Source organism: Dermacentor silvarum, chromosome 9, assembly GCF_013339745.2.
Source record: "Dermacentor silvarum isolate Dsil-2018 chromosome 9, BIME_Dsil_1.4, whole genome shotgun sequence".
Lineage (NCBI taxonomy): Eukaryota > Metazoa > Arthropoda > Arachnida > Ixodida > Ixodidae > Dermacentor > Dermacentor silvarum.
The window spans coordinates 94211358-94234740 of record NC_051162.1 but is presented as its reverse complement, the minus strand read 5'-3'; the positions used below and the strand labels follow the sequence as shown (position 1 = coordinate 94234740).

General features: G+C 45.9%; 1 protein-coding gene across 4 annotated transcripts in view; it reads left to right on the top strand.

The window, feature by feature from the left end:
* LOC119463362 (golgin subfamily A member 4) overlaps window positions 1-23126 on the top strand; it is a 47794-nt gene extending 24668 nt beyond the window's left edge. For 3 of the 4 annotated variants that reach the window (XM_037724178.2, XM_037724176.2, XM_037724175.2), the window contains 7 exons: window positions 871-8519; window positions 10065-10193; window positions 11286-11335; window positions 12386-12551; window positions 14284-14341; window positions 16168-16222; window positions 22067-23126. In XM_037724178.2, coding sequence (XP_037580106.1) covers window positions 871-8519; window positions 10065-10193; window positions 11286-11335; window positions 12386-12551; window positions 14284-14341; window positions 16168-16222; window positions 22067-22169 — 8210 coding nt within the window. In that variant the 3' untranslated portion in view covers window positions 22170-23126. Of the gene's footprint in view, window positions 1-870; window positions 8520-10064; window positions 10194-11285; window positions 11336-12385; window positions 12552-14283; window positions 14342-16167; window positions 16223-18869; window positions 18925-22066 lie in introns of all 4 variants that reach the window. The other variant, XM_037724177.2, reaches the window with a different exon arrangement.
* Window positions 23127-23383: the final 257 nt, after the last annotated feature.

The following is a 23383-nucleotide window of genomic DNA, read 5'->3' as shown; positions in this document are numbered from 1 at the left end:
GTTGTAATCAATCACTCGAAGATACCTCCAGAAAGCACTTTGTAAAGGATGCAGCTGCATATAAAAAAATGTCACAGTTTCGCCCTAAGGGCGAAGCAATGAATGCGATAGCAACACAGCAATGCCATACGAAGTAAGGTGAGCGGCTTTGGTAGCAATATGAATTGTAGTAAACATGAGCTGATTAAGTAAGCAGGTGTGCTGCGCCGTAAGTAGACCGACATGAAGAGAGACTCGATGACCACGAGAAGGCGCCTGTGAAACGGTGGTGTTCATGAGAAGCGCTTCCCGTGGGCAGCGCGTGCGAAGGGACACACCTGTAGCACTGCACACAGAAACAAGGGTATTGTTCACAAGCTTTCACTTGTGTTGTTCGTATTCACGTTTATGCTGTTTATGACTGTTGCGGCTTCATTGTTGATGGGTGAACCACTTCAGCGCCTTCCGTTCACGCCTGTTCGTGCCACCGTGGTGGCTCTGTGGCTACAGCGATCTGCTGATCACAAGGTGTCGGGTTTGATTGACAGCCATGGCTGCCACATTTCAATAGGGGCAGAACGTGAAAACATTTGTGTACTTAAATATAGGTGCACATTAAAGAAACCAGCTGTAATCAAAATTCATCCAGAACCCCTCTGCTACGACGCCTAAGGTGGCCTCCCATTTGTTTTGGGAAGTTAAGCCCCATGATTTGACTTGATTTTGAGCCAGTGGGGAACTGTGGTTTAGGGGGGCATGGGGATGAAAAAAGAAGTGCGGCGTGTTCTTGCGTGGGAAGCTTCTCTCACATTCTTGGCTCGTAATTGGGCACGAGTGAAAATTGTTTTTCGCGAAAGATTCATTTTATCCGTCTTCTCTCTACTTTTGCAGTTGAAGAACAGAAGATGAGAGAGTTGCGGCTGGAATTGGAGGCACTCAAGGAGGCAGACGAGAGTTCCACGCCCATGTTGCAGCAGGAGTTGAAGGCAGCTCTTGAGGAAGAGGTCAAGAAGTTGCTTGCACTGCGCGAGGAAGACTCGGCGACTATTACCGACCTCCGGCAGAAGCTTCAGCACTTGGAGGAGCAGCTAGCATCCGCTGCCGCCGAACAAACAGACGAGCTAGACAGAAGCCTTCGGGAAGCGAGGCGCGAAGTTGAAGAGAAGACTCGGCAACTCGAAGACATGGCCAAAATGCAGGAACAGCAGCAGTCTGAAGTGGCCTCAAAGTCAGCTAGGATAGAGGAGCTCGAAGCAGTCTTGAGAGGTGTTAATGAAAGGCTTGACGCACAAGCGCGAGAAAATGAAGAGGCCCGTGAAGAATTGCTGGCGCAGTTGTCAAGGAATGCAGAAGAGGTTGATCGGTGGAGAGAAGCGTCGGAAAGAGACTCGATGAGCCTGCAGAAAGCGCTCGAAGAACTGCAGGCTGCTCAATGTGAGAAGTCTGAAGCATTGAAAGCTATGCAAGCTATGCAAGAAGAGCTTGAACATCGAGATAGAAAAGTTCAGGAACTCAACAATGCACAGGCGGATAATGTTAGTGCGCTGAAAGCTCGATCGGAAGACATTGAAAGGTTAACGGTCGAGTTGAGAAATGTGCAAGAGCAGTTGCAAGCGAAACAATGTGCGATCGATGAAATTTGTTCTCGTGAAAGCCAACTTAGGGTTGAGCAGGAAGCAGTCAAAGGAAGCTACGAAGAAATTAATGCCTCAATTAAAGATTTGCTTTTGTACATTGGTGCATCAAGCTTAGGTGAAGTAAAGGTTGTGTGGGATCGGTCCATTTCAGAGAAAGAAGAAACTGTTAGCAGGTGTCGTCAGGAACTTAGCGAAGCTATTTCGCGGAGTGAGCAGCTCGCATCAAAGGTTGAACAGCTAGAAAGTGCACTGAAAGATGCTGACTCACTGAAGGCTCAGCTGGCTGCCGTGAATGCGTGCCTAGAATCCTTGTCCATCACATCGCTCGAAGAGTTGAAATCCAGGTGGGGTGCTTTGCATGAGAACCTTGACCTGCTGTCGCAGTCACAGAAGCTGGACAAAGAGGAACTGAACAACCGAATCAAGCAACTCGTTGATGAGAAAGCAAAACTTCAAGAAGCCGTCGACATAGAAAAACGGCGTGTTTCGGTGCTTGATGCAGAAGTCAACGAGTTGAGGATTGTGAATGAGAAGTCCAATGCAGTCATGGAGGAGCGAGAGTTGGCACTGTCGGCAGCTCTCTGCAAAGTGGAAGAGCTCCAGTCTCACCTCGACGTGGAGCGCCGCAAGACTGAATCGAAGGTCGGGACTTTGCTCGAGCAATGCACTGACCTTGAGAAGGAAGTTTCTGCTCTCCAGTTGCAGGTTGAAGACAAAGAGCGCTCACTGTTTGATCTAACAGAGCGTCTCGCCTCAAGGGAAACAGAGCTGCAGGAGAGTGTGCAAAGCTTCGCTCGCCAAGAAGCAGCTCTTCAAGAATCACTCCAAGGGCTTCAGAAACAACTCGAAACCAGCGAAGAACGATTGTCGGAAGTGATGGGAGAAGTGTCGTCGCTCCGCGAAATGTTGCAAGCTAAGGAAAATGAAACATCGACACTTCGTGCCGAGCTCACTAGTTCTGCAAGCATTCTCGAGCAAACTAAATCAGAGAACAAGTCTCTGGAAAACAAGCTCAAAAAGATGCAGAAGAAGATCGAGGTGATCAGTTCAAAGTACAAAGAAGCTGAATCATCTGTGAAGAACATGCAGCAGGAACTTGAAGCTGCCATCTCATCAAAAGAAGAGCTTGAGAAGTCTTGCCTCGATGCCAAATCGCTGTTGAAAGGTGTTCAGCAAGAGCTTGAAGCCGCTCTCTCCGCGAAGGCAGTACTTGAGAATGAGTCCCGTGCACTCAGAGAGCAACTTGCATGCGTTGAGGATGAAAAAGCGACTGTCTGCCAACAGCTCTCAGAGACCGAGCAAAAAGCCCAGCTGGCAAATGCAGAGTTGCGCAAACTCGAAGCCGAGCAAGAAAGCCTTTCTCGGAAGGCTGAAGACCTGCAGCAGCAGCTGTTGAACTCCGAATCAAACTGCCAAGGCAAGGAGGCAGAAATTGAAGAATTCCTCGACAAAGCCCAGAAGGAGAGGATTGACCTCAGTTGTCAACTTCAACAACTTAATGAGGCACTTATGTTGAAGAACAAAGAAAGCGAGGAGATGTCTCGGGAACTCTCTCACCTACAGGAATGCCTCAACGAGTCAACTCAACGCAGCAGTCAGCTGGACGAAAAGTGCAATGACATTACCGCAGAACTTGCTAAACAAACAACACTGCATGGTGCTGAAAAAGAGCAGCTTGAACAGCAGATCAGGGAACTTGGGAAATCGTGCGATGATTCCAAGAACTTAATGAGTCAAGTGACGGCAGAACTCGAAGAAACCCGCCAGGCTCTAGCAGCAGCACAGCAGCAGTTGCAGCAATTGCAGCAGCTTAATAACAATGGAAAGGAGCTCAATGACCGTCTCCTGAAAGAAATTGCAAGCTTGCGCACCAAGCTACAGCAAACTGAAGAAATGCTTGAGAAAGAATGCGAGGAGAAGTCACGTCTACGCGAACATGTCGAGAGCTTGAAGGAATCTGTCACTGCAAGAACAGACGAGCTAGCACAGTTGAAAGTTTCCCTAAGCTCAAAGGATGCAGAATTGGATTCGCTCAGGCAGAACGCAGAGTCGCAGACTTCTGACTTGGTCGTCAAAGTGTCGGAACTTTCACGAGATCTGCAGCAGAGAACAGGCGAACTTTCCTTGGTGGAGGCTGCATTGCAGGAGCGAGGTGTTGTTGTTTCAAACCTCCAAACATCTCTCGAGGCATCCGCTCAGAATGTGCAGTCCCTCGAAACGGTGAATAAAGATCTTGTAGCCCAAGTACAGACCCTGACGGCCAAATTCGATGAGTCGTCAAAAGAGATCGAAGTAAAAGAACAGAGTTTACAGATGATGAAAGAGAACTTGAAACTCCTTGAGGACAGCTTAGAGGAGAAATCTCGTGTTCTTTCCGAGTTACAAGAGGCCAATAACAGGCTTGCGGAAAGCAATGCCGAATTGGCCCGTCAGGTCGAGGAAGCCGACAGCTCCGTCGCCAGCCTCCGAGAAAAACTGGCGGGTGAGGAGCATGTCCAGGCAACCTTCAGATCTGAGCTGGAGACAGCGAAGTCAGAAGCGAACTCTCTTCTCCCCCAGTTGGATGATCAGAAAAAGAGAATCGACGACTTGGAGGAACAGTTGAAGACGTCCGCAGATACTCAAGAATCTTTGCTAAAGGAGGTTGAAAAGCTGCAGTGCGAGAAGCAGGCCACAAACGACACTCTAGAGGGACTCAGTGGCAAGTTAAGGGCAGCTGAAAGTGACTTGCAGAAATCTGACGAGATGCTCGTTTCCCTGAAAACGGAGGTCGAGCGGCTGCAAGCTCAGCTAGAAAGGATGAGCGGGCAGCACAAAATGGAAATGGAAAGCTGTGCAAAGGCCTTGTTAGAAAAGGAGAACCAAATAACTGAGTTACAAGGTGAACGAGAAGGGCTGAACGTTGAGCTTAACAAGAAGAAGGAGCAGTTAGCTCTCCTTTCGACAGAAATAGAAAACCTTGTGTCAAGTCACGATCAGCAGCTGAGAGAGCTGCTCGAGGCCGAGTCTAGTGCCAGGGCGGAATGCTCAAGCCTCACCGAAAGGCTTGCTGACAAGGAAAGCGAGGTGTTCCATCTCGGAGAATGCTTAGAAGAATTGCGTCTAGAGAACAGTCGCGCGAAAGAGCAGATTGCCACATTCTCGGCAGAGATACAGAACCTTGTCCAAAACCACGACCAGCAGATGAGAGAGTTTGCGGACGCCAACTCAAAGCTTGAAACTGAGGTCTCCACCTACGTGGCAAAGGTTGGTGAGTACGATAACCAGATCAGAGAGCTCGAAGCAAGGCTGAATGAATTGTACCAGGAGAACAGCAGCCTCAAAGAAAGAGCTGAGCAAGCCTCGAACGAAGTCAGAGAAACATGCCAGAGTCATCAAGAAGAAGAGAAGAACCTTGAACTGGAGATCGAGAGGCTCCGGGGGGAGATCGGGCGTCTGAATGTCTTCGAGGCGCAATATCAGGAGGCGGTTGCTGAGTTAAAAAAGATGAAGGAACAGTCGCAGTCTGAAATCTCAAAGCAGAATTTAGCCATGCAGTCCGATCAAGCTGATGCACCAGCCAAGGTTCCAGTAGTAGAAGAAATGATAGTTCCGAAAGAGGCACAGCTCCTCTACACAGCAGATGCAGAAGGCGTAGAGGCAGACGTTGAAACTCTACGACGGGAACTTGATGCAGCCAGGATGGACATTCAGATGGCCCAGGAGTCAGCTCTAGGCAAAGAAGAGGACATCCGAAGGCTCACTGAAGACCTTGCCTGCATGAAGAATAAATTCGAAGAGGCAGAACAGCGACTGAGAGTGAAGCACGAAGATGCAAAACAAGTCCGCAGTGCCTCAGAAGAAACCAAGTCGGAAGCTCATCAGGATGAAAACAAAGAGCCAGCAGATGCCGAGTTGAAGAAGCTCAAGCTCGCTTTCAAGAAGTCGAGGGGAGAGTTGAGGCTCAAGGTGAAGATACTTGAAGACAGGACGAAAGAAGTAGGAAGCCTAAAAGAACAGAACAGCTGCCTTCAGAAGGAACTGGAGCAGCTGACAGAGGCCCTCACTAACGAAAGAACTGCTCTGAAGAAGTTTGCAGAGGAACTTGAGCAGAGGGATGTACAGACAGCGCAGTTGTCTTCAGAACTTCAAAGCCTAAAGGACCGTTTGGATCTAGAAACAGAAAAAAATGAAAGCCTGTCCAGAGAGTTGCAGACAGCTAACGCTGAGGCATACAACCTCCGAATGCAAGTTGAAGAGCTTAGGCTGCAGAGCAGGGAAGCAGGCTCGCTTGAAGCCGAGGTTGAAGAGCTCAAGAAGCGGCTGGAGTCTGCAAGTGATGCTCTCAAGGTGTTGTCGGCAGAAAATGAAGTTCTCAAGGCCGGCCGTTCTCAGGACACCGAATGCCTTCTGTCAGAACTTCAGTCGTCGAAGACGGAGCTTCAGCGGTTAACCGCTGAGCACGAAGACACTGTGAACACCAGTCTAAGCCGCGAACGAGCGCTGCAGAACGAGTTGGACGCAGCCACTGAGCTAATTCAGCAGCTGCATTCAGAGCATGCAGACTTTTCGCGAAAGAAGAGCGAGGAATTTGGACTGCTACAAGGTCAGCTGGAATCTCTGAGCGGAGACCTCATCAAGCAGCTTGAAATTGTAGACTCCAAGGTGGAAGAAGCCGACGCACTACAGAGCAAGCTCCAGACATCTCAGCTTCAGCTTGAGAAGTTTTCTGCTGAGTACAGCATCCTGCAGGATGTGCTTCTTCAAGAGTGCGGGGAGCGTCCCCCCGGTGACATGACGTTCATGGGCGCCGAATTCAGTGCCTTCGAATACCTCAAGTGGCTCCTTGAGAGTGTCAGGAAAAGGCGAGAGGCACTCGAGTCTTCGCTCGCAGAGAAGGATCAGCAAATTTCTTCCCTTCACGAGAGCCACAAGTCTCTCCAGGAGCAGGTCTTGCAGACGTTGAAAGGCCTGAGCATGCTTCTGGCTACAGTCACGCAAGACACCACAGATCCAAACAAATTGGAGGAGGAGCTAAAGATTGCCGAAGATTCAAGGGACCCGCAGGCACTCGTGCGGGCAGTTTACGAACATGTTCTCTCCCTCAAGAATACTAACAGTGCACTTTCGAAAGAGATGGAGAACCTGAGATTGTCATGCGAAGAAATGAACACAAGGTTACAAGAAGCCACGATTGAACATGAGCAGCTGCAGTGTAAGTACCACAAAATGCAGGAAGTTTTTGAAAAGAAAGAGCAAGTGACAGACATCACAGATGTTACAAGAATCGACAAGTTCCTTCAGACCGATGCCAGTGACGAGTCACCGAAACTGGATAAGTCACTTCAGACAGATGTCAAAGATGAGCTTTCAAAAGAAAAGGGTCAGGAAGAGTCTTTGTTAGAAAAAACAGAGTTGCTCGCCGAAATAGCCTTGCTGAAAGAAGAGGTTACGGCATTAAAAGCGCAGCAGCCAATCCAGAACGCAGGTGACGGTGACAAGCTGAACTCCGAGCTTGCCGCCATGAGGCAGAAGTCCGAGAAGATGCTTGTAAAGTTGAAGTTGTTCAAGGAGAAAAACGACATGCTCGTCAAGCAGCTGAACGCACTCCGCGAATCCCATGCTGAGCTTGAGCACTCTTATCAGAGGAAGTCTGACGAAGTGGGCCAACTCGAAAGGCAGTGCTGCTCTCTCCAGGAGGACTTGCAGAAGTCGCTCATGCAAAGCGAGCACACTGAATCTCTCGCTCTGAGTTTGGACCAGGCTACCGCCAGGGCCAGGGAAGCTGAAGCTGAGTGCAGTTCCCTGCGCGACAGGGTAGGCGAGCTGCTGGATCAGAACGACAGGCTGGAAATCGAGTCCAAGCACCTCAAGTTCGAACTGGCGAACCTGAAAGAACAGGCCGACATGCTTACCAGCGACAATGAGGCCTTCCAGAATCTTGCCGAGAACCTGAAGCGAGCGAGGCAGAACTTGGAGCAGGAGCTGAAGGCGCAACACGAGCAGCACACGAAGGCTCTCAAGGACCTCGAGAACAGGTACCAGAAGCAGCTCGAAGAAGAGAGGAACGGTGACACGACCGCGACCGCCTCTCTGAAGCGCGACTTCGCCCAGATGCAGGAGAAGTACAACCAGATCCTGTACAGGCACCGTGACCTTGAGGAAGAGTTCCACGTTGTCGTTGAGGAGAAGACGAAGCTGGAAGCCAAGTGCGCACAGCTGGCCGAGGACTGTTCTGCGGCGAACCAGGCACTCGCGCTCATGGAGAAGCAGGGTTTCGTGGGTCACAAGACCTTCCAGGAGCTAGACCTGCTCCGGCAAGAGCACCAGCAACTCCAGGAACGATTCCACCAACTCAAGAGCTCGCAGCTAAAGGCTGAGGAACGGCTGGTTCAGTCTGCAAGCCAGGAATCGCTTTTAATGAAGGCTAAACTCGAGGAGGCCGACAAGACCATTGAAGCACTGAGGGCGACGAAAGAGCAGATGACATCGGATGAAGTGCGTCGTCTGCAGCAACAGCTGGACGAACTGAACCAGAGGCATGCTGCTCTGGTCGAACAGTCACAGGCTAAGGAAGGCCGTTGGAGCCAAGAACGGAAGCAGCTCAAGCACATCGAGGAGCACCTCAAGCAGGCGGCACAAGATCTAAGTGGTGAGCTTGAGGAGTTGAGGACGCAGCACGAGGAAGCACTGCGGAGCAAGCTGGACTTGCGGAACCAGATGGAGCAGGCGCACAAGGACAACAGGGCCCTGACACAGCAGGTGCACAACTGGAGGAGTTACATCCGGGACTTCGAGAACAGCAAGAACGAACAAGGCCACAACGTGGAAGTGGAGCGGCTGCAGACGGAACTGGAGCAGACGGCCACGCAACTACACCAGCTGGGTCTTCGCAATGAGGAGATGTCAGTCGACCTCAACAAGGTTCGTGGGCAGATGGAAGCGATAGTTTCATTTGAAAAATGCCGTGTTTCCTTGTGGACACCGGGAGTTTGTGTGTGTATGCGTGCATGCATGTTTTTTATTTGTATTTGCTAGTCCAAGAGTATAGACTGCTGTCCACTCTTAAAGGAAACACGCCGTTTGTATTCATCTGCTTGGAGCAGCTTCTTTTTGGTGTGGAAGTTGCAAGTAATCTCATTTCATGAATAAACACCGCACATCACATCACTTTCCATTTTTAAAAGCCTTTGGCTGCATTTCCTGTGCATGGTGTCAAGTTGTATTACTTTTTAAAATATGCAAGTCCTGTTTTTTTTTTTAACTTTTCACACCTGCAAAAGTCAACTCCGGTTTTATACCACTGGTTGGACTACATACACTCAAGCATAGTGCTAGAGAGAAGTTTGGTGCTGGTACCTTTGGGAGCTGAAAATATTTTTATATGAAGGTTCAGGCGGCTTAGGAATGATAAAGGTCCTTTCACAGAGGCGACTACATACGTCCTTTTCTTGTATTACTCCTCTTGCTTCTAATTAGTTTTCGCAGAATTTCCAAATGGGAGCAGTTTTCGCGTAAGTTTTCTACTGCTGTACTCTATTCTTTGCTAATGCTTTACTTTAGTCTTTGTGATCTGTTGTCTTGTTCTTTCTTTCATTTCGTGCTTCCTATTTTTTATTTTACGTGTCTATCCCCTCCTTCTGAAGAGTCGGCAGACATTGTGCCCCCTCTGGTGGCAGTTTTCAGCCTGTATTCTCTCTTCTTTTCCTATCTCTCATTTGTATATATGTTTTAAAGTTGAATAGTAATAATAATAGGAATAAGCTGTCCTAATCTTGAACAGCAAACAATTGCTTTGAAAGCAACAATGATGACCCTTGTTAATCATCCTTTCAGCATAGAAAAGTTGCTTGGCCATGGGATAATGCATCACTACAGCGAACAGCTCTGAAAGCTTTCATAACATTGTATCTCCCTATTAACACTTTGTATGACCTTGTGTGTTAATGTTGTGTCGCAGCCTTCTATGTGGGTTATAGATTGATTATTGTTTAATCGTAGAAAGCGCCGAGTGAGCTGTCCTTCTTTTCTGTAATGACTGTCGTTGTTTAAAGCATTTTATGAAACATGCTTTATTGTCGGAACGTTTGTTTGTTCGTTTTATTTTCACATCACCTCGCGTTATCATCCTTTGCTCATTTACAATCTGTTGTCGGTGGAGTCGCCAGCAACATAGCGGCTGCGAATGTTTCCAATTTCATCATAATAAATCACTCACTCACAGTTGCAGTACAGTTGAACCTCGATATAACGAACACAGATATAACGAATTATCGGGTATAACGAAGTAAGTAAAGAACAGTGTCTTGCTGCTGTTACTGTGTAACAGATATAGGCTTATAACAAATATCGGATATAGCGAACCCATTTTCGTGTCAGATGCGACTTTGTTATAACGAGGTTATACCGTAGTTGTATTCTAAAGCGTTGAAGTTCAGCCAGAGTTTGCACATGTGTACTTTATTTAAGGTGCTGGAAGAGAAAAACGGCCTCAAGCAGCTCTTAGCGCACACGCAAGAGGTTCTGCGGCAAAGGGAAGCACAGCTGCTGCGTCTGCAGTCACCGCCGTTGAGCAGGGACGGCGTCCACGTCATCGAGGTAAGCTGGAGCTGACGAACAGCAGGGCTTCAAGCGATGGCACTCGAGAATTGTGCAGTGTCAAATGCACTAAGCTTCAAGGGCCTCCTCACCAGGTTTGGGCATTGCAAACAAACAAAGCGTGTGGCACCTAGACCAACGATGTGGCAATAGCGTCTGCAAAGTCTGAAACACCGCCTGCATGGAGGGAAAACAGCTTGAGGTTTTAAACAGAAGGCCGCACACCCTTTCCCCTTGAGGGAGCTGCGGTTCGAGCGAGACAGTCGGGGTCCCGAGCACGAATGCCTCTATGCCAAGATGCACTGCCTGCAACGTCATCGGCCGGTGCATGTGACTTCGGTTAATCATTCAATGCGGAACCATGCCGCCACTAGTAGAGCGCTGTGCAGCAAAAAAAAAAAACAAAAAAGAGGATGGGAAAAAAGGGGAGGTGGGGCTTGCCACGTGAACGTGACATGGTCCCTAAGCTCCAGTATGGGAGAAGGCGAGGAAGGAATGCACAGGCAGACATGAACACTTCTCACTCGATGACCGCAGACACTTGCTCTCAAAACGCTGGCATAAAGAAGTGTGGGAGTAGCAGCGAGCGAATTGACCTTCGTGCTGCCTCTCGCTTCAACGCGAACTAAGCAGCGAGAACACAGCGCACCTAGACTCTGTACCCTGTTGCAGATCGCTTTCAAGATGGGGCCCGCGCGGCCACACTCAGCCGTGCCATGCGCAGCCGACACCGGAGTAGAATATCCCCCCCCCTGTCCCGTCGCCCCCCCTAACTGGTCTTTTGCACACAATGGAAGATGATGCACTCTCTCCCCGCCTTCCTCTCGTGCGCGCGCGAGACCGAGCCACCATTTCCGGCTCACCTTCGCATGCTTTCACTCGCACACTTAGCATACGGCACGCAGCAACGCTGACGGCGATGGCGGAAATGCACCTGGAGTGTCCATATAATAGCTATCGCAATAATAAATAATTCGCAGAGTTATTTTCATGTTGCCAGTGAGCCAGTGACAGGTCTACTAAGCTAGCATGAATGGAACAAGCCATATCATCTGGTATGCTTACAGCGTCTTTGTGTCACTTCTTGTCTAGATGGAAAACCCGCAACAACCTGCTGATGATGCTGCCGCTCTTCAACATAGGTAAGCACAGTAGGGACCTTGATGGTTGTCTCAGAGGTTCTTCCCGAGATTATTCTTTCGCTAAGAATGAGATGCATTTTGCAGGCTGGTTTTTAGTTTGGTTAATCTTGTGGGCTTGCCAGCAGCCTAGCTATTGCTGTTTATTCTTGTTGAGGTTGATTAACACTGAGGGAGGACAAACACATAGACAAACATGTCCTCATTGCAGTTGAAAAGCAGGAGTATTTTGAGAAATGAAGGCTGTAAACAAACTAGTACTATATTTTTAAAAGCAGGCTAATGAAGTCAATGATGGTTACAAAACAAATTGATTTATTGAGGGATTAATTAATTGATTCATTAATTCATTGAGCTGTCAGCTGGTTGTAACCAGTTTGGTTGAGAGTTCAAAAACATGAATTCATAAAAAAAGATGCCAAGTAATCTGTCAATTATTTTTTAGGAGGAAGTTTGAGGCACAGTAGCATGCTCTGCAGGGCTCTCTCATAGCTGAATTTAGGAAGTGACGGGGCATGGCCGTCTGTGTGCAAATACTGCAATCATTTCTTTCGTGCATTGCTCTTAGAGACACTGATGACCAGTTAGTAGTTGAGCAAATGGAAATTGCAGATGACATGTTCCAGTTATAACAGCTTTCACTGTGAGATGTGCGTCAGTGTTTGAGCAAATTTCATTTTTATTTGAACAGGTTGCAGGGTATAAAGTAACTGGAAATTCCTTAGTATGGCTATCACTGTAAAATGGGCTTCAATGTTTGAGGAGGTTTCATTTCCATTGTAACGGAATGTGGGATGAAGTTTTTCTAATAGCTATCACTGTAAGTAGTTGTGTTTAAGCTCTTGAGATGATTTCTGTTGGAGCAGATTGCAGGAGATACTGTAGTAGGTGGAAATTTCCTATGACAGCCATTACTGTAAGATGTGTTTCAGTTCTTGAGCAGATTTCTTTTCCTGTCGAAGACATTTCAGCTGGTGGTAACTGGAAATTTTCTATAATAGCTATTCACTTTGAGATGCATGTCCTTGAGCAGATTTGTCTCTGTTGAAACAGGTTGCGGGAAGTGGACCACGAGCGACGGGAGCTGGAGCAGCGGGTGCAGGAGTTGGCCGAGCATCTACGCACTGAGCGCCAGCGACGCCGCTTGCTCGAGGGTGAAATGGAAGACATTGAGTGGGGCAAGCAGCCACCGTCCAGGCAATCGCTGGACAACGAATCGGTGAATTTGTTTGTCATGCACTGGTTGCCAGCTTGCTTTGCACACCTCTCCTTGCGAGCGGTCGACCGCTCTTGCAAAGCTTGGCATGCACGTTCACAGTATTGAAGGGTACGCTTTGTGCCCGTATGATGATGGGAGAGACACAAGAAAGCTTGACTAGCTGTCTCATCGGATCCGATGCCATCCACTATGTAAATAAAGACTTATTGATTAGTGATACTTGAATATGCTCCCGCCATTCAGAGAACAAACTACATTTGCAAATTTGGGATTTCTACTAACTAGTTGATAGCACATGATTATGGTGATTACGTGCAGACTACTTAGACAATAAAAAAGGCCTTTCTGCCTTGGTTTTGGTTTTGTAGATATTATATTGACTGTTTCAATTACTTGATTTTTCTTTAAACATGTTCGTATTACATGTTATTGTACCGAAAGAAATATGCCTGACGGAAGTCAGTGGTATTCTCATCTCTTTCATTGCCCAAGTCTAGTCTGCATTCTCTTGTTAAGGAAAAATCATATTTTCACTTTTTTTTTTTTTGATTGCATGCAGCATATAGCTGGATGTTCACACACAAAAGATAAAATATGCAAGGATGTAATGAAATATCAAAGAATATTATGTACAGATGCATAAGCAACCTTAAAAGGGTGCTGCGATACAGCATTGATTCTTACTACCTCAACACTAGGCTATGGTGCTTGGCAACCAAGGATTTGGCACTGGGACTAGCGTTACAACAGACTTTACCTGAAGATTTTACACCCCTAATTCTTTATTTATTCTTTCCTAGATAACTGCGCTTTTCCTGAGGCCATTTTGATAGAAAGATTCACTGCATGTCAGCACATCCCCTACCCCTTCGACAACAAAAGCAAATATAAAGAAAAAAATGTAATGTATGGCTATTTAATGATTAATCCTGATGCTCAACAAACCAGTCATTTGCCGTAGCACTCTGCAAGGTACAAGCAATACTATGGAGCAACCGTGCGACAACATTGTGATCAAAGCAGTGCTTTATTCCTTGCTTTGGTTGTGTAACCTTTAGCCTAGCGCGTCGGTATCACAAAGCTGGGATGTTCATCTTTGAAACTGTGAACCTATGAACCAAAAGCTTCGGTGTTGCTCAATTACTGAGAAACGACTCTGACATCTCTGCCTCTGCTTTCTATGCTAACCGAGGCGACAGTGTCATGCACAGATTGTACTATAGTATACTATCTTTTTACCTATACATGAAACTTCATTTTTTTTCACCCAAATAACATACTGTTGCCTTTCATGTTTGGCTATCTTGTATTTTTTTTTTCTTACAATATTTGCAATCATTTCTGGTGGAAATTTGCATGGTTGAGGAAGGATGAAGCGCAGAACTATTTCGTGCAACACTGTAAGAGAGGGGAAAAGTTGTCATCCATCCAGCAGTAGCATAAAGCACTGAAGGAAATTTGTCTATCTTGGAAACCTGTATGCGCTTCCTTTGTAACTTTGTCAGGTGGACGGCAATTTTTCTCTTATAATTGCATGAAATGGTTGTATGCATTGTACTTAGTTCATTTACATGCATATATGTAAAAAGGTACCGGCGTACAACTACTTAGTTTATTTATAGTTATAGTCAACGTGTGCGCGGAAGGCACATAGCTGCAACGTGTGACACATAACCGAGAGTAACTGTCCTTGTCACATTGAGATGCTGATTTTCATTTTTTTTTCTTTCAGCATCGCTTGTTGCTGCATGATGATGTGATCAAGATTCCGGCTACTGACTACTCTATCAGTGAGTGTTAACACTGACATCATTACCCACTGGCACTGTCTTATCTCTGTGTGCATGCATAAATGTAAGCTTTTTCGTGATTATAGATACTGCTTGAAATAGAAGGAAGTATAACCATGCACAATCTTTCTTTCTTTCTTTTTGCAGTAGACATAGTATTGTGGGAAGCTTTTGTATATAGGAGGTCATTTGAAGCAGTCTTGTAATGCAAAACACTGTTATATCTTTGAAACATTATATGCTTCATGCTGAGATTTTTTTACCTAGGATTCCAGGATTGTGGCACCCTCTCTTGGTAAAATTCTAACTTAATGAGAGAGGCGGAGTGTGACCTCGGTGATCTGGGGTTTGCTAACTATCTCAGAGGCTACATGCACAATATAGGTACGTTTGATTCGCCTGCACCGCCTGAACCAGTTCACGAGGTGCTGCACCCTGCCATTCGTTTCAGCGGTGCAGCAATGGCGCCCGCTGAACCACGCCGTTCGTTTCAAAAGGTGCACGGCTGGTTCATGATTTTGCTGCACCCACTCCATTGTCGGTGCCGCCTTGGTGCAGGCGTATAGGTGCGCGGCAGCACCGTAGCAGACGACACAGCACCACGTGCACAAACGCCATTAAAACCCCGCTTATGCACATCTGATGTATCTACGCAAGTGTGGTGCGTGTATTTACGCCCCAGAATTTGATCATATCTGCAGTTCGGGACCTCCCAAACTTACGCACTCCGTGCACATTAGTCGGACATAACATAATGCCTGCACCGCCTCTGCACCTTGGCATTTGTTTAGAGTGTCGCGCTGTGCCTGCGCCACAGAAATCGAGCTGCACAATTTCTGAACTTCTCGTGAACCGCCGTGAACTGGTTCACAGTGGTGCAGGCGAATCGAACAGACCTTATATTGTCGGTACACTGCTGATCTCAGAGGCTATGGGGCACAAGATTGACGCCTAAATGATGTTAGTGACCTGCCTTTTTATCAGCAAAGCATGGCCTTCGATACTGGTTTCCAGTACTTGCCGTGGAATGTGATGTGGGCATCACGAACGACACAGGTGAAAGGCAAATTCAAATTTTTTATTTGTTTACAAACCAAGAAAGTAGCGATGCTAAGTGTTGTATTGAACGATCAGGACCATAAAGTGTGATCTCTCTGCGAAATTTCAGCGGAATCAAAGCTGCGGTAAGCAGAACTTTTTTTTTTATTAAGGTAAAATATGCATGTCACCGTATGTCTTTGCTTAGCTTTACAGGCGGTTCAAGTTGTTGCAGAGAGGTGCTGCCCTGAATGAGATGTTTCTGGAAAAGCTCAGGGGGTAATGCCCTGGCAATTACCCAAGGGGGTAATACCCAAGGGGGTAATAGGTAATGCTCACATTGCACACCCCAGAGGTGGCTCCCCTCAAAGCAAGAGAAACCAATATTGAAGGCCATGCTTTCGGGCACCACTGGTGCTGAAAGTGATGGCGAGTGCTGCAGGCGATATCGTGGCCACCATATTTTGAACACCATCTATTACTCAAGGGTGAACAGGTTCCCATTCATTGCGTCATAAAAGGTTTCTTTTTGAAGAAGACATAAAGTAGCAGCGTATATGAGCTGTGTGCCAACAGAACACCTATCTCAAATGCATTCTCTATCTAAACAAGGATCACTCAGTAGAAAGCCATCGCAGTAAAAACAGGGCATACGCATTGGCTCGATGCATAGTCTTGCCACTGTCTTGCCCACTTCTGTTCATAACTTTGGGTAGTGCCTAGTTGCCCGCAGTGTGTGTTATGCAGAGGGCTTGCTAAGTTACACTTGCTTCTTCTGTTCCTTTCAGCTCGCCAATTTATGTCACACGCATCCAAGCTTCGTAGGTGGTTCCAGGGAAGGCAGTAAGTAGAAGATGGCTCTCACTTGCTGTATTTCATCATAATCAACGCACTCTAATGCATTAAGGACAAGGCAGTAACACATCCACTGTGGCACCAAATTTTGATGTCCGGATTCCTCTATGTCGTGACCCACTGGCGGGTCACACGTGTCATGTCCTCGCAAGTGCGGCAAGTTGGGTGGGTTGGTAAAGTTTTCATGGTGATGAATAAGCGGCATGAAGAAAGACATGGACTTCGAATAGAAGTGGACGCTACAAGCCGTGGCTTCAAACCCAGGGTCAGGGCTTGAAGTTGGGGCTTGAAACGTCTATTTCTTTTCCAAGCCCACATTGTTCTTTGCATTTAAGCCCTGACCTTGGGTTTGAAGTCAGTGTTTGCAATGCCCATTTCTAAGTCCACGTCCTTCTTTGTGCTGGTCATTTATCACCATACATCATATCCCGTAAGTGCGCCCTTAGTCGTCGGTGGGTCACATGTCATGTCCCTTAAGGAAAGTCTTGACCCGCTATTGGAGCCACACGTCATGTCCCTCATGTGCGTTGTGACCCACCAGCGAGTGACACTCTTTTAAAAATTTGCTTCGTGGCTCTAGGTCATAAGTGTCGCTTTGCCAGTACAGGAAACCCCTGTACGGCGACATGTGGCAAACAACTGTCGTAAACCACATGTGACCCACTGAACATGTTAAAAGGTCACCGAGGGCAAAAATTAAGCCAAGTCGAATCGATGATCAAGTGTTTCAACTAACAGATGGGACAGTGTTGCCAAAAGCATAAAGCAAAAAAATCACACACAAAAAAAAAACTTAACAGACGAGCAGCATCACTATGCTGCAAATGTGAAAGCAGCTGCTGCTAACGTGAATCCTCCTGGCAGTGTATCAAGAGTAGCCAGCGATTTGCAATGAAAAGGTGCATTTCAGTGCACTTGAAAAAGCAAGGGAAAAAATACATATAACATGCCCATTTTTGTTAGATTTTTCTGACGAGGAGCTCACTGATGTTGCCATTTGGTACCACACCACTGGCGCTGTTTTCTAGGCTTGTGGCGCCCTCTCTGTTCCACACTTCGTCTTAACGAGAGAGGTGGAGCATCACTGCTGAGATCAGTATTGTGTTATCCCAGAGGGGGTTATGGGGTGCAAGATTGGCACTAGATAATGTAAATCTTTGCTTGTACAGTTGAAGCTTATTATAAAGAAGTCCCATCTGACATAAAAATACCTTCATTATATCCAATCTTTGTTGTAAGCAAGTATTTGTGACGTACTGATAAGACAATTTTTAGATTTATTTGTTATATCCAGTAGTTCATTATATCAAAATTCAAAGTAAGAACCATAGCATTAACATAACAGTGACAGGATGAAAGCTACACTCACGACTGGTCTAAACCAGTCGTGATCGAGTAGCATTGGCCCTGTCACCTTTCTTGTGTCAGTCATGTTAACACTATGGTTATTGCATTGAGTATGAATCTGAAACAAATGTTAGCTAAGCCATCGTTATATTGAGGTTGAACTGCATTTGCAAATAGTTTGAAGTAAAAGCAAGACCTTGAATTGCAGTTTTCTCCACTCTAAGGTTAAGGTGACCTATTGGTGCAGAACAAACACTGAAATATTGCAAGGAGCGCTTTTTGTTGCACTTGAATTAATGCTTTTTGTTTTGGTGCCCTTTAATGAAGCCTTTTCTTTGTATCGTGCCTTTTTCATTTCTGCTACCAGGGTGTATAGCTCATGTTCGTGTGTTTTGTTGCCTCTCACATTTTCTTTTTTTGTGCTAGTTTGATCCGCAGTACACAATAAATGTATTCATGGGGACGTCCTTGATGACCTCCAAGTGGTCAAAGTCTGGGATAGTTGAGTTTGATAATTGGAGTCTGTGGCAGCTTACAGTTTCTTAACAGAAGTCTGTGACAGCTAACAGTTTGATAACAGAAAAGTCTATGACAGTTAATGGTTTGATAACAGGAGTTCGTGTGACAGCTAACTGTTTGATAATAAGTCTGTATCAGTTAGTCCCTGACTACTAACAGTTTAATAACAATAGTTCTTGACAGCTAATAGGTTCATAACAAGAGTCTGTAACAACTAACAATTTGATAACAGGAGTGGGTGACAGTGACGGAAAAGTAATAGGAGATCATGACAGCTAACAGTTTGATAACAGTTGACCGTGGCTGCTAACAATTTGATAACATTGGTCCGTGACAGCTAACAGTTTGATAACAAGAGTCTGTGAGAGCTAACGATTTGATGATAAATGATCATGACAGCTAACAGTTTGATAATAAGAGTTTGCGACAGCTTATGGTTTAAGAATCAATGCCTGTGGGGTTCTTTCACTTCCATGCAAGTTATCCTGCGGCCATCACATTTTATTTAGGCTCTTTTTTACCTCTTGTCCTTAGTTTTCTGTTTAGGAACTTCGATAAGCGGTGTTTACAATGGTTTCAGAATAAACGAGACAACGTGATAAGTCAAGCGCAAGTGAGCGACAACATAGCAAAAATGTTTTGAATTCCTGCAGTGTACCCTGCTTTCTTTTCAATGCTGCAACTTCCTTTAGAACTGTTGACTGCATTCGAGATTTCATTGCTATTTGTATACATTGTTTGACATGCACTGAGCCGACTGGTTTTTCAGGGACTCTTCAGGTCGCACTGTGCATCACATCTAAGAGGCTTTTGAGGCCAGAGAGGTACCCACCCTTTATTTTTTTTTTCGCAACTTTTTCTTTTACAACGGTCGCTCTTTCATTCAGCACTCACACTTGACAGCGAAAAGTAACAAAAAAATATCACTCAAAGTTACTATTCAGTATTGCAAATTTTTTTACAGACTTTTTAAACAGTAGCCGTGTTTAAAACATTGGTACATTATAACAGATCACCAAGGGCAAAGAGGCAAACAAATTAAGCAACTGTGTATGTCTTACGACATCTTTTGTTTGTTTTTTTTTTTTTTTTTTTTTTTTTTTTGTCTTGAAAAACGCTGTTCGGGTAATCGCTGGCAGAAAAAACTGAAAATGGCTGAAATGTAGAAACCCAAAGCACGGATATATAGACTAATGTTTGTTCTCTTTTTACTGACACTTACTGCATGCCAGATGGTGTCATTGAGGCCAGTCGGTAATGTTTCTACCTGCCATGGTGGCTTAGTGGCTGCGGTGTCATCTTGTTCAAGGTTGTGGGTTTGATTCCCGTCGCCCGCGGCCGCATTCCTGCGAAATGCAGGAATGCTCATGCATACAGTGCATTGAGCGCACATTAAGAAACCCTGGGTGTTCAAAACTAATCGAAAGCCCTCCGCTATGGTGTTCCTGTGTAGCTTCAGTGTTCTGAACCCCACAATTTAATTTAATTTTACTCTGGCATTCTGTGGCTGAGTGTGAGGTTACGGGTGACGTTATGAGCCGCCGCCGCCTCGTACCGATTTGGGCAGAATGCTTTGAGTGCATGTTAAGAAATACCAGGTGGTTGAAATGAATCTTTCACCACTACGGCGTCCGTTGTGACTCGCCGTGTAGGTTCGGAATGCTAAACCGCATAATGTAATTTATTATAATTCATTGGTAACGTTTCTGTGCTTCATGTGTCAGTACAAAACACACTGCCCACACACACCGTGTCTTTCGCACAGGTGTCTAAGTTTGTGTGTGGCAGTGTGATATGCAACAGCTATCACACTTACAACTTCTGTTTGTTTTTAAGGCGAAAGCCTTAGATGGCTCCTGGGTCGAAAAATCCGTTGTCCGCCATCGTGGCACCAAAATCCATGGTGCCACCAACAAAGGTTGCGGGTTCAAGTGCCTTAATTAACTCTACCTTAATTAAGATAGAGTTAATTAAGGCACTCAAACCCACAATTTTTGGTGGGAGAAAACAAGTAATAGGAAGTAACAATGCATTCGAATGTGAAATGTCAAGTAATTTAATGAATGTCTCGTGAGCATGCAGGCTTTCGCCTTCATCCTCTTTAGCATATGCTAAAGCGAGTGTCAACTTCTTATTTGCCCATAATGCTATCATTTATGACATCGAGCCATGTTCTTTGAATGTTTTGCCGTTCATTATGTGACTCCATGTGCACTCGCCTCAGCTGATTTCAGCCTTGTGCTCAGACGTTACTACAATCTCTATGCAGACATCGTAACACACAGAATTTGCTGTTCAACATTGCATCAGCAGCATGCAACCTCACATAATCTGTCACACCTAAACAAAAAAGCCTGAGGGAAATAAGTGTCATTTTTGGGGTGTCAGCCTTGGCAGGTGATAAGGCACTGCAGTGACACTGCCACTACTCGCTCTAATTTGCTTAATTGGAAGCACTTGCAACAAGAGTTTTGCTTTGGGGGGTTCTAATTCAGCGTTGCCCTTTTCAGTGACTTTTTGCATGGCTTGCAAAAAGTGCTGCCTGTATGTAACTAAATGGGAAGTTGCATGGCTAGCAAAATGTGGTTATAGGCATGTAAGCGGCCCCTAAACAATGTTTACCGCCAACTTTATTCTTAGCCGACTGATCTGATGGCGCTGTCGAAAGAAAGTTCTGACGCAGCAATACAACAAGGTGCAATAACAGTTGCGGTAATACTAGTATAATAGGGCATTAATAATAATTTAACTACGCTCTATGCTTTCAACTGATACCTCACATCCTCACACGCAACCATGCGTAGACACGGGCTGAGATGATGTTACAAGATATTTCAAATGCTATTCCTTTGTGCACTTTGTCATTGGTTGGAGTGGCACACTGCCCAGATTGAACAATCGTGACCAATGGATGATAGAAATAAAATCGAGAAAAACATTATAGTGCCGACTCTAGCTTCTGTCGGCCTTACAGAGTGGCATAAAGCCATGTTGGATTTCTATTTTTTTACAGTGACACTCTTTTTTTTTTTTTTTGACGGAACAAAAAACCAGTCAGTGATACACTAAAGTTGGAGCACTTGAAAGTGGTGTATTGGCATAGCAAAAAATTACCATTAATGTCGTAGCAGAGGGTAACGTCGTAATAAGTAAGCAGGTTGTAAATGACCAAACTGGACTGCGCAGGCAGTTTCAAACCCTCATACTTTTTTTTGCTGACCACTAATTAACCAACTGATTGTGCCATTATGACATCAGTGCATGTACACATGCTAAGAGGATATGTAATGCATGGCAATGTAGTTGCATCTCCGGGTTACAAGAGTTAGGAAATACATAAAGTGAAGCAATATGTGGACACTACGAGTATTGGTGTCTTGTGAAACCGCTTCACAGCTGTTAGTGAGAAATTCGATCAAGAGGAGGCAGCACTGTACATCACCCAACAGCCATAGTCACTTTCCTTGACTTCCATCTTTGCAATTCTAGGGAAAGTCATCACTTCCTTTTCCAAGTCTCGAGGCTACAAGTCTACCTGCAGTCACAACAGTTCCATGTGCAGTGACCCCTCCGAAATTGCCAGTTCCCACAGTTTGTTGCAGTCAGTCAGATGCCAATGTTGCAGCGTTAACAGAAACCTCCTTGGTCACGAGTGCGCTCAGGCTTGCAAACCCAACTCTCATTTGATCTTGTGTGCTCCCAAAAATGTGCTAGGCTCCGACGCCTTTTTAGGGCAATCGTGGTCAGAAGTTGTACACGCCGCATCGGCCTGCTCGCCCACTAGAACTTAAGGCGAAACATGTTTAGGGGCTGTTAAGAGATTGAGAAACCACTTCGCAAAAAACATGCCTTTCATTTTAAAGCGAATTGCACGAACAGCAGGCCGCTGTCACTGGCTGAAGTCAGCATGGGGTCGTGCATCTTGGCGTCATCTTAACTCGCGGCTTCGACTTGCTTGCATTGCAGACGGAACTGCCGGCTCGCGATTCGAAGACGCAAGTACGGCCAGATCACACTGGGCCTTTACCTCCTGCTGATTCACATTGTACTCCTCGCGTACCTCGTGTGAAAGTGTCGCGACAGACACCGGTCATCAGTCGCACAACGGTAAACATCGGTCACCATGAAATCGCACAAGCCCAACGAGGAAGGTACAGCAGCAATGGCCTGTTGTGCCAACGGAAATCTATACGCACTGAAGTGTGATGAACTCTAAGAGCCCGATTAGCTTTCATGCAAATGGGCTACACCGCACATGTTGCGAGCTTTTTGTGGCTTAGAAACCGGGTAGATTAATGATGAATTCAAAGTCGTCATTCTCTTGTGTGATGACTGGTGTGTGATCCCTCCGCAGCTCGCGGTGACTGCGAAGATGGACTGCAACGTACTGCTTTTGGGCATGCGCGTGTTACGATCTACTTCATGTGAAAAGTGTGGCTTCATCTACCGTACTTGCACATTCAGAGTGGTGCTATGGTCCTGTGTTGAATCAGTGTACGTCCAGAGAGCAAAGAAAGTACTGCCATGTTTGTTAAACCAAGATCTGAGCGTAGCGTTGCCCGGGTCCGTCACCATGGACGGAGAGTGGTAGTCGGCTACAAAATGCGAGGCCTTGTTGCAATGTATGAAAGCTGTGAATTTTGTGCTTGTGTCGTAATGGACACGCTGTCCCGTGTTGCATTTTGTGTTACAGATGGACATGCATTTCTTCTGTGATGACCCCCCTAGTTCGTCGCTTTCACGTTTTTTACTCGGACTGCGCACTAAAGCTGCCAACGTTTGCACGTTTTTCTCATGAGCCACAATGGAAGTTTTTTAAGAATACGTAGTAATAATACTGCTTAAAGCGTGGCAACAAAAGAGGTAGCGAGGCTATTAGTTTTTACGTTGCAGCAGCGATTTGTGTGCATTGCAGCAGAATCGTGCTTTATGTAAGCATGGGACCAGGTAGACTGATGTACATTTTAGGGCAAGGTAAATAAATAATTGTGTACAGTGTCATTGAATGAAATGGCTTTAGCATCTTGCATTACGAGCACGACTGGTAGACTTCTTGCAGATTGCAGTCTCTACCAATCACTGCAACTATAGACCCTTTTCGCAAAGCAGTTTGCTCTAGAGCAACGAGATGGCGCTTTCGTTGCCTTAGCGAAAACTCACGAATAAGAAACCATTACCACTTTTGCCTTGCTGCTGTGTTTTCACTTCTTCTGTGCAACTGGGTATTCGCTAATGCATTGTACTCCATTCATGCTGCAAAATGTGGAGTTGTAGGGCGAAGAC